The 10793-nt window shown below is 45.8% G+C and overlaps 1 protein-coding gene across 1 annotated transcript in view; it reads left to right on the top strand.

The window, feature by feature from the left end:
• The first annotated feature begins 6195 nt into the window (after window positions 1-6195).
• Ubn2 (ubinuclein 2) overlaps window positions 6196-10793 on the top strand; it is a 76949-nt gene continuing 72351 nt past the window's right edge. Inside the window, 3 exon segments of the mRNA XM_028889313.2 lie at window positions 6196-6526; window positions 6529-6618; window positions 6621-6874. Of these exon segments, the coding sequence (XP_028745146.1) occupies window positions 6445-6526; window positions 6529-6618; window positions 6621-6874 (426 nt within the window). The 5' untranslated portion in view covers window positions 6196-6444.

Genomic DNA, 10793 nt, shown 5'->3' with positions numbered 1-10793 from the left:
TGGCTGTCCTGGTACTCCCTCTGTAGCTCAGGCTGTCCTGGAACTCACAGATTCTCCTGCCTCTGCTTCCTGAATACTGGGACTAAAGGTGTGCACTGCCAGCCGCCCAGCAACAGCATTCTTGATTTGGCTTAGATTTTCTTTCCTTTCGTGAGTTATGTTGTATCTATGTTTTTTTTCTGTGAGTAAAAAAAAAAATCATCACCTTTTAAAACATGAGACATTATGGGCAATTTTGTCCTACAGACTTGTGTTGTGGGCCTCAGAATAGTTGCCTGTCAGGCGCCTGGTCCTTCCTGGAACATCATCCTTTTGCCTAAACTCCATCTACCTCAGCAGAAGAGCCTGGTCACCAGACCTTTCCTGGCAGTTGATTGATCTGAGGATTGGCACTGGCGGTCAATCACTGATCCTTCCCTAGGATTTTGGAATTAGATGTAAGAGTTTCCAGTCTTTAATCTGGTCTGGCCTATCCAATAATGATGCTAAAAATAAAAGAGAAAGGAGCTAGGGAGACAGATAATCAGTAGAGTCCTTGGCACACAAGTGGACTTGTTGACAGTATTAGAAAGTTAGCTGACTTTCATTATGTCACTTTACAATTGTTTCCATTGGCTTTTGGTTTCATTTTTATCTAAGATTTACTTTTAATTATAGAGTCCATTATGTGTGTGTTTGTGTATGTGGGTACAGGTGCTGTGGCATCTCAGTAGGATGTCAGATCCCTTGGAGCTGGAGTCATGGGCAGCTGTGAGGTGTCTGAAGTGGGTGATGGGAAGTGAACTCAGGTTCTCTGCAGGAGTAATACTTGCTCTTAAACACTGAGCCAAATTTCCAGGCTCTGGTTCCATTGTTAATAATACTTAATGACCTGGTCTATCAACTCTACTTGGAGTTCATCTCTATATTCTAGCTTTTCCACCTTTCTTCCAAAACTCCAGCTCACTCCAGAGGCTGCATCTAAATTTTCTTTCTTCAAATTTCTTCCTTCAGAATTTTGCAAGACATTAGTTCCTCACACAAGTGTTATCCAGAAGGTATGCATGGGGCCCAGGGAGGTGGCTCAATCAGTAAACCGCTTGCCAACACAAGCATCAAGCCCCCCACTTGGATCTCCCAGCACCTATGTAGAAAGCTGGCCTGGTGCCTCGAGTTTCTACTCTTGGTACTGGAGAAACAGACAGGTGGACCCCTGAAACTTGTTGGCCCACCAGACTAACTACACTGATGAGTTCCAAGTTCAGTGAGAGACCTGTCTCAGAATATAAGGAAGATGAACTGATGATATGGCCTGACAGGCAAGGCACCACCACGCCTTATGACTTAAGTTTCAATCCCAGACCCAACATGGTGGAGAGACCCAATTCCTGCAAGTTGTTCTGTGACCTCCATATGTACACTGTGGCACATGTACATCTCCTACCACCCCTCCCAAATACAGAAATTCACAAAATAAATGTAATAAACAAAAAATATGGTAGAAAGTGATTGAGGAAGACATCTAACATCAACACCCACAAGCATATGTGTACACGTAAGCATGTACATACAATACACATACACACTGACAGATAAGGTATGAGGACCTTAGTAGCTTGATCTCTCAGGATATATAATTGTTACATGGATACAGAAATATTAAAAACAAGAGTAATCTGATGTTACAGATATATATATATATATAACTTTAACTGTATAAAATACTGACTTGGCACTCACTAGGATGTGCCTATAACCTCTAGCTTCGTCTTTTTTTTTTTTTTTTTTTTTTTGAGACAGGGGTTTCTCTGTGTAGCTTTGGTGCCTGTCCTAGATCTCGCTCTGTAGACCAGGCTGGCCTCGAACTCACAGAGATCCACCTGCCTCTGCCTCCTGAGTGCTGGGATTAAAGGCGTGCACCACTGCCGCCCGGCTCCTCCTAGCTTCTTAAAGGGCCCTTTCTTCAGCTACATCAGTTAGGATTTTCTAAGTTCCCTTGGGAATGTGTATGTACCTGTCTTCTACTCTAGTGTCTAGGAGCATAATTACTTTCTCCTGACCCGTTCAGTCTCTAACTGCTAAGATGCACACTTACTTCAGCTTCAGAACTGCAACCAACCAGAGGGTTCAGAAACCAGTTCTGGAGTTACAAGCTTCATTTAAGAACAGATAAAGCAAACTACAATAGAACTTAGGAGAAAAGATCAGTACACGCCACACCAGTCCTTATTTAGAACTTCAGAGTAGAGCTGAAAACCCAGGGTATGGAGCATGGGGATATGGCTCGTGAAAGGTAAGTTCTGGGTTCATTCTGGGACAGACAACAAAACTTTACAGTTCCACAATGCCCTGGGACATATGCAGTTAAGCAGATGAGAATGTCGTTTGCTGGCAAAACACTCAGAACTTTCTATTGAGTTTCAGGAGGGAAAAAAAACCCCTTATGATTTTAGGAAAAGGATGTCATCAATATCATATGCGTATGTTACGATGTTATTCAAAATACTATACATTGCTCTCAAAGAGGATGTTTTATTAGAAAAAGGAATAGAAGCCAGGCATAGTGGCACACCCCTTTAATCCCAGTGCAGAGGCAGGCAGATTTCTGGGAGTTTGAGGCCAGCTTGGTCTGCATAGTGAGTTCCAGGACACCCAGAACTACACAGTGAGAACCTGGAGAAAGAGAAGGCAGAGGGAGGGAAGGAGGGAGGAAGAAAACGAGGGAGGGAGGAAAAGGGTGGGGAGAGAGAAATAGGAAAGTGAAAAGATACAGAAATATGCTTACTTGTTTTTTCCAAGACAGGGTTTCTCTGTGCAGTCCTGGCCTACCAGGCTGGCCTCGAACTCAGAGATCTTCTACCTCAGCCTCCCAAATGCTGGGATTAAAGGTGTGACTACCTGGCAAAGCTTAATACTTTCAAAATCCATAAACTAGCTGGATGTGGAAGGAAGGACATGCTTTTAATAACTGCATCACTCGGGAGGTGAATTGGAACGGTCCAGGAGTTCAGGGGAAGTCTTAGCTATATGACTTTGAAAACAAAGCAACGCCAGAAACTTCTCTAGGATGAAACTGTCAATAAGCGCTTTTATTTTTTATTTGTTTGGTTTTTTCAAGATAGGGTTTCTCTGTGTAGCTTTGGAGCCTGTCCTGGAACTCACTCTGTAGCCCAGGCTGGTCCAATAAACTCTTTTAAATATGACCTTAAACTGTAAAGTTAATCTTCTCAGTCAATGCGAAGTTTAGAAAGACAGTGTTAATTGCCTTCTGATGTAGCAAAAGAAAAATGGATTTTTTTTTTTTTTTATTTGAGACAGGGCTTCTCTGTGTAGCTTTGGAGCTGAAAAATGGATCTTATTTAGGGTTGAAAACCAGCCAGGCAGCTGGGGAATGCCTTTGATCTCTGCACTGGGAAGGCAGAGGCAGGCAGATCTCGAGTTCAAGACCAGTCTGGTCTACAGAGAGAGTTCTAGCACAGCCAGGGCAACACAGAGAAACCCTGTCTCGGAAAACAAACAACAACAAAAAAGGAAAACCAGCCAGACATATTGTTGTATGCTGTTAATCCCAGAATTAGAGAGGCAGAGGCAGGAGGGTCTCTGAGTTCAAAGCCAGTCTGGTTTATATAGTGAGACCCTGTCTCAAAGAGAAAAACAAAATAAAAACGACTTCTTTATTCAGCATTGGTGGATATAGTACATATACTTTTTGAGAAATAAGCTAATAAATCAAAAACTTGTTCTTGGGGCTGGGTAGTGGTGGCACATGCCTTTAATTCCGGCACTCAAGGTAGAGGCAGGGGATCTCTGAGCTCAAGGCCAGTGTGGTCTATAGAGCTAGTTCCAGGACAGTCAGAGCGACACAGAGAAACCCTGCCTTGAGAAACCAAACCAATCAAACAGAAAAACTTGTTCTTGATGATGTCACAATCTAAACTATTACAATAGAACATTTAGAATGAAAAGGTGTAGAACACTTTTATGCTAGATATATGTAGCAAACCAGTTTTTTGTTTGTTTGTTTTTCGAGACAGGGTTTCTCTGTGTCGTTTTGGTGCCTGTCCTGGGACTTGCTTTGTAGACCAGGCTAGCCTCAAACTCACTGAGACCCACCTGCCTCTGCCTCCCAAGTGCTGGGATTAAAGGTGTGTGGCACCACTAGCCGGTGCAAACCAGTTTTATATAATTACTACTGTCTGTGTAGGAAAATATATTCAATACTAGGAGTGAGCATTTAAATAATTCTAGGTCAACAAGATGACTCATTAGATACAGGACTTGCTATGCAAGCCTGGCCACCTGGAAGGAGAAAACAGACTCCTCAAAGTTGTCCTTTGACCTCCATCATTGGTCTTACTCTATGCCTCACAATGAGGTATCTTATACTTCAGGTGTGTGTACACTGAGTTACAAGGAATCTTCTTTTTGTTTTGTTGTTTGAGACAGGGTCTCATTACTCTGGCTGTCCTGGAACTCACTATGTAGACCAGGCTGGCCTCAAACTCACAGAGATCTGCCTCTGCCTCCTGAGTGCTGGTATTAGGGCTTATGTTAAGGCTTAGAATCTATTTCTTATTGTGAATTGAGTTCATGGTATCGGGAGAGCACCCGGCAGAGGATAATGTTGGATGAGCAGCATGCTTTCAGCAGCTGAATACAGACTGAGTGAAATCTCTGGGATAAACTGTAGATACTGAATACAGACTGAGTGAAATCTCTGGGATAAACTGTAGATACTAAATACAGGTGTAGAGCTCACTTTGCAGGACAATTGGAGCTGGGATAGAGAATGATGCAACAAAAAGTGTTTCAGAAACATTAATTGCCCCATTGTAAGAGGGCAGAAAAGTCATTTAAGTGCTACTAAGTCCAAAATATGAGATTCCAATCAAAATCGGGAAGGAATGTCGGAGGTAAAAACATGGTGTCAAGGAAATACTGCAGTATTTTAGAGCTAGAAGACTTTGTTTCTTCTTTCTCTTCTACTTTTCTTTTTTTTTTTTTTTTCAGATGGTCTCACTATGTAGCTCTGGCTGGCTTGGAACTCATTAAGTACATTAGGCTGACCTTGAACTCAGAGATCCGCTTGGCTCTGGAGTGCCACCACCACCAGTAAAAAGTGCTAGCTGGCCTGCAGCTGGTTATGTAGACCATGTTGACATCAAACAGCCCGCCTCTGCCTGTGCACCTCCACACCTGGCTTAGAACTAGGAGGGACTTTTGGGATGCACATTCCATCACCACTTGGTACATCTTTGGAAAGGACTGGAATTCTGAGCTAATACCAGCCTGTTAAAAGTCTGTGACGTCACTTTGACTCAGCTCCTCAGCATCTCATACAGCTAAGGCAATTAACAGGTTTGGGTTTCCTGGAGGATGCGGAAAGCGAGCCTTCAAATTCACTTTCTACTAAATAGATTCAAAGAGCCAGTAATTCTCATCCTTTAAAACCTGAATTCCAATTCGGTTCCCACGGGTACGCCAACGGAGGCTAACCCACGCTCTTCCCACTCAGAAATGGGCCATCCAACGTTTTTTTTTTTTTTTTTCCCCTGAGAGCGAGTCTCCTAAAATAACAAAACCTGCTAAGACGTTCAAGTCTTCAAGAACTGTGCGTTTGCCAGTCCAATTTCCCAACTGCGGCGCGTCATTGGAGCGTCTCAGCGCCATGCGCCCAGCGGCTGGGGAGAAGTGGAGGAAGCAGCGCAGTGGGAGGCAGCGTGGCGCTTTCGGGAGGGGTCTGGGGCGAGTCTAGTCTTCGCCTCTCCACCCTGGGCACCTCCGGCGACTGGGCACCGGGCTGGCAGGCCCGGCGGCCCGGCCGCGAGTCCCTCACCCCTTTCCAGGGTCCACCTGGAATCCTCAGCTGACAACCTTACCCCCGCCCCCGCCACCCGCGCCGAGAGCCAGAGGTTGACGACGGGCGGGACGCGGCGCCATGTCTGGGTCGTTCCCAGGCACATCGCAACGCTCACCCTGAGGGATCCGCGAGCGCGCCTCGGTTTCCGGACGAGAAGAGGAAATTACTCCGGGAACCCCAAACCCCTCCTTCTGAGCCGAAGCACAGACAGCGTCTGCGTTACCACGGAGACGGGGCTGTCTGTGACGTCACTTCCGGCGGGCTGTCTGGACCCCAGACTGTTGGGAGGAAAACTGAGCAACAGCCACGACTGTGGACGCGAGCGTCTCCGGTGTGCGCATGCGCCCGCTCAGCGGCCTGCTTCTATTTATGTGGGGGACCCAACATGGCGGCTGCGGCGACCCTGGCGATGGCGGTGGAGCCCATCAGAACGTAGTAGCGGGCACAGGGACCCGGTCCGCACTCACGGTGGCGTCCGCGGAGACGGCTGAGGGTGCTGGAGGGAAGAAAAGCGACGGAGAGCGGAAGGAAAGGCGGGCAGGCACGCCGTACGGCGTCGAGGCGAGAGCCGGCTCGAGCGAGCGCCGAGGGCCAGAACAGTGGGGATGGCGGAGCCGCGCCGAGTCGCGTTCATTAGCCTGTCACCGGTGAGGCGGCGCGAGGCCGACTTGGCGGGCGCCGAGCGCGAGCCCCCCGGCTGGAGCCGCAGCCGTACCGCGAGCCGGCCCGGGCGGAGTCGGCCCCCCGCGCTGACGCGCAGCACCCGGCGCGCGACAAGCCGCTCCCCAGCGCGAGGTCAGCCGCGCCGAGCCGCCCATGGCGCTGCAGCGCGAGCCCCCGCGGCCCGAGCCGCCGCCGCCGCCGCTGCCGCTGCCCCTGCAGGCTGCCCCGCCGCGGGAGTCGGCTTCCCGGGCGGAGCCGCCGCCGCGACCGCCGAAGGAGACGGTTCGCCTGGAGCTGGTGCTCAAGGACCCCACGGACGAAAGCTGCGTGGAGTTCAGCTACCCGGAGCTGCTGCTGTGCGGAGAACAACGGGTACAGAGGGTCCCTCCCTCCCGGCCGCCCCGCAGCTCGGGTGCCTCCGGACCGGCCGCTGCTCTGCACTTCGCTCGCCCCGGGGGTGGGGTGGCGGGGGCCGGGCGGCTAGACGGGGCGGGAGCTGCGCGGCTCGGCCCACCTAGGTGGCCGAGGCTGCCCCTTCCACACCGCGGCGAGCCGGTTTTCCTCTGCACCTTTCGAAACCTCAGCTTTTTCCTCCTTTTCCTTTCTGTTCCCCACACCAAATCCCGAGGCCCCGCGAGCCGTGCGGCTAGCTTCTTGTGGCACTCCATCTGTCGTTCCGGTAGAAGGGAAGCGAAAAACCTTGGGGGACACGCCCCCCGGTCTGAAGCGGAGAGATTGTGTGACCCCTTCTCGGCTCATCCTCATCCTTCCTCAACCCAGCTGTACCGGGCACCAGGGCTGCTGAGATGGGCTCGTGGCCGGGTGGTTTATTTTCCTTGATTGAAGGGGATTTAAGAGAAATTAAACATTTTCAGAAACTAAAGATTCCACGTTAGGAATGAAAAAGTGGATTCGTTAATGTGGTTACACTCGTGTTGGTAAATATTGTTAGCTTTGTGTGTGTGTTGAGTTTGTGCATATTGTCTTTGAATGGAAAGGTCTCTTGTCTTACTCGGTGGCTGTCTAACCATATGATTTGAGTGGCTATCATTAGTTCGAATTGGGGTTATTTGTCCGATGTAGTCTTTTGGAGAATGATGGAAAAAACGATGGCTTTGAATTAAAAAAAAAAAAACAAAACTTAGGAAAATACATAGGTATGCCTTTGAGGGAAGCGGTGAACAATGGGGATTAGGGCAGCGGTTTGTCGGTGACTGTAATTTTTATTGTTGTGGGTTGGTGATCTTTAGGAGGGAGGAGGGGGAGGGAGACAGAGGCAGACAGACAGACAATTGTCCTCTAGTTTAGCGACTATGCTTTTTATTACCTGGCCTTTCTAGCAGGTCTAATGGACTCCAGAATTCATTAGTCCCTTTCTTCAGCTATCTTTGTTGTTGCAACGAAGGACTCTTAATCTAAAGTCTCACGGTGAATAATATCATTAGTCTTTGTTCATTTTGTGCCAGATAATCCTTTGATGGCTAGTTACAAGTATTGTTGTGCAGCCATCATTACTAAACGTTTTCAGAGAAATTGAATTGTTAGGGGAAGAGACCATTTTGGTCACTTTCACATAACATTTGTTCTGTAGACTCCCTTCAGAATTCTCTCTCTCTTTTTTAATATGCCATTTTTTTTTTTGTCTATTAAGTCGGAACATTTTTCAAAGAAATTATACTTGACTTGTTAATATAAGTAGGTGTTCAATTTTTATAATTTGCATAAGTTACAGATTCAAAACTGTTTTGTAGATGGGTGTGCTAGTCGGTGACCTCAGTGCTCTGGAGACTGGGGTTAGAAGGATGGAGAGTTCAGGGCCATATTGTTAGACTCTGAGTGACAAAATGGCTCAGCAGGTAAAGGCATTTGCTGCCAAGCCTGAAGACCTGGGTTCCATTTCCAGGATCCATCCACATGCTGGAAGGAAAGAACCATCTTCTGCAAGGTGTACACATACAAATAAGTATAACAAGCCTGCAAGACAAAAACCATCATTAGGTAAAAATACATAATACTGTTAGTGTTTTGCCATTGTACAAACACTGTAGAAAGTACCTACACTAACCTAGGTGGGTTTTTTGTTTGTTTTTTTTAGTTTTGCTTTTTTGAGACAGGGTTTCTCTGTATAGCTGTTCTGTCCTGGAATTCACTCTGTAGACCAGGCTGACCTTGAACTTAGATCCCTCTGACTCCACCTCCCTAGTGATGGGACTAAAGGTGTTTGGGATTAAAGGTGTTCCATGCTGCACCCCGCTAATCTAGGTGTTTTAACCAGCTATATAGTTAGCTATATAGTACTTAACCATTTAATTTGCTTTATGGTTATGCTATGTGGTATTTATTGTTGTGTATGTGATCTTTTCTGAACCTGAAGGCAGTGTTTGGAACATGACTATACTTTTGTGTTCTAGGAGACAGGTAAATTGGGTTTAATTTTTGTTTTTGTTTCGTACATACTATCAATTTAGGAATTTTTTGATCCAAATTTTCATCATATATTCAAGCATATATCTTTTGTAATTCCACAAAAGATTTTATTCTGGTGTGTGTTTTTTGTTTTGTTGGGTTTTTTCTTTGTTGTTGTTTTGAGACAGGGTTTTGCTGTGGCGCCTTGGTTGCCAATATGCCCTGTAGACCAGGCTGTTACTCTGTTTTTTTTTTTTTTGTTGTTGTTTTTTTTGGTTTTTTGAGACAGGGTTTCTCTGTAGCTTTGCGCCTTTCCTGGAACTCACTTGGTAGCCCAGGCTGGCCTCGAACTCACAGAGATCCGCCTGTCTCTGCCTCCTGAGTGCTGGGATTAAAGGCGTGCGCCACCACCGCCCAGCATGTTACTCTGTTTTTTATGCCGTATACTTTTGTAGCATAAAAGTTTGCCACATTTTCCTATGATTAGTTCTACTTAATATATTTAATACCGAATAATGTATAAATAATACTGTTGTAAGTGAATTGTTGTGACTCCATAGAAATCCTAGAAGAGTGACCAACCTTAGGAAAGCAAAACTGGGAACATAAGAATGTCTGGAAAGTGGTAAGCCCCAAATTTCCTCCTTCAGGAAGTCTTTGACTTTTATTTTTCCAGTGCTGAGAATTAAGCCAAGGATCTTGAACATGCTAGGACAGTGACATGCCATATCACTGACATGACTCCAAGTACACCTCATTCTTTGTTCTGGAGATAAGATAATTTTAAGTTGCTCAAACTGGCTTGAACTTACTGTGTATCCCATATTGGCCTTGAATTTATGTTATGATCTTGCTGTTTTAGCTTCCTGAGTAGCTGGGGTTACTGAGTAGCTGGCGCAGATTATTTTTAGCGTTATAATCTTTCCAGAATACTTTTAAATTTGAGTTACTGGCATTGAATAGTGTAATAGGCTGTAGAATTAGAAGAATTAATTAGAACCTGTAATAGGCTAAGTAGAATTAGAAGAAACAGTCTCCAAATTTTTTAAATAGCTGTATGTCAGTGAACAAGATTTGTTAAGTGAAAGTTGGTAGCTATGGGCAGTTAAAAACATTAAGTGGACAGGGAGTGGTGGCGCACACTTTTAATCCCAGCACTCAGGAGGCAGAGGCAGGCTGATCTCTGTGAGTTTGAGGCCAACTTGGTCTTCAGAGTGAGATCCAGGACAGCCAGGACTGTTTCACAGAGAAACTCTGTTTCGGGGGCGGGGGGAACCCCAAAAGCAAAAAACACAAAAAAGTTATGTGCACATTTAAATACATTTAAATAGGTACATTTAAATACATTTATGTACATTTAATAAGCCCCTTTCTACCTAATAAATGAAGAGTGCAATCCCAACGAATGGAAATACAGTTGGAGTTTTTCTATATTTATGAGGAAAAGCATATTTTGGCTAACTCTAAAAAGCAAAATCACCTTGCAGATTAGGTCCGCCCTTTGCCTTGTTCTCTCTTTGTGGTATTTATTATGCTATAATTATGGTGGTGCAGGTGGTGACTGAGACCTTGGAATCATTCCTATCCTGAAGCTGAATGGTTGTGCGCATGCCTTTAATCCCAGCAGAGCCAGGCGGATCTCTGAGTTCTAGGCCAGCCTGGTCTACCGAGTGAGTTCCAGGAAAGGCGCCAAAGCTACACAGAGAAACCCTGTCTTGAAAAACAAAAAAAAAAAAAAAAAAAAAAAAAAAAGACACTCCTATCCTGATTAGTATTGCTGGTGATAGTGCATTGTGAAGTAAGTTTTGGATGTGACAAATACATAAGAAAAAAGTGCAGTTCTTAGCAGACCAAGAGTCAGACAGCCTGAGCTACCAAATGTTTC

This window comes from Peromyscus leucopus, chromosome 3, assembly GCF_004664715.2.
Source record: "Peromyscus leucopus breed LL Stock chromosome 3, UCI_PerLeu_2.1, whole genome shotgun sequence".
Classification (NCBI taxonomy): domain Eukaryota; kingdom Metazoa; phylum Chordata; class Mammalia; order Rodentia; family Cricetidae; genus Peromyscus; species Peromyscus leucopus.
The sequence above is the reverse complement of the archived record's forward strand: the minus strand, read 5'-3'. Positions and strand labels throughout refer to the sequence as shown.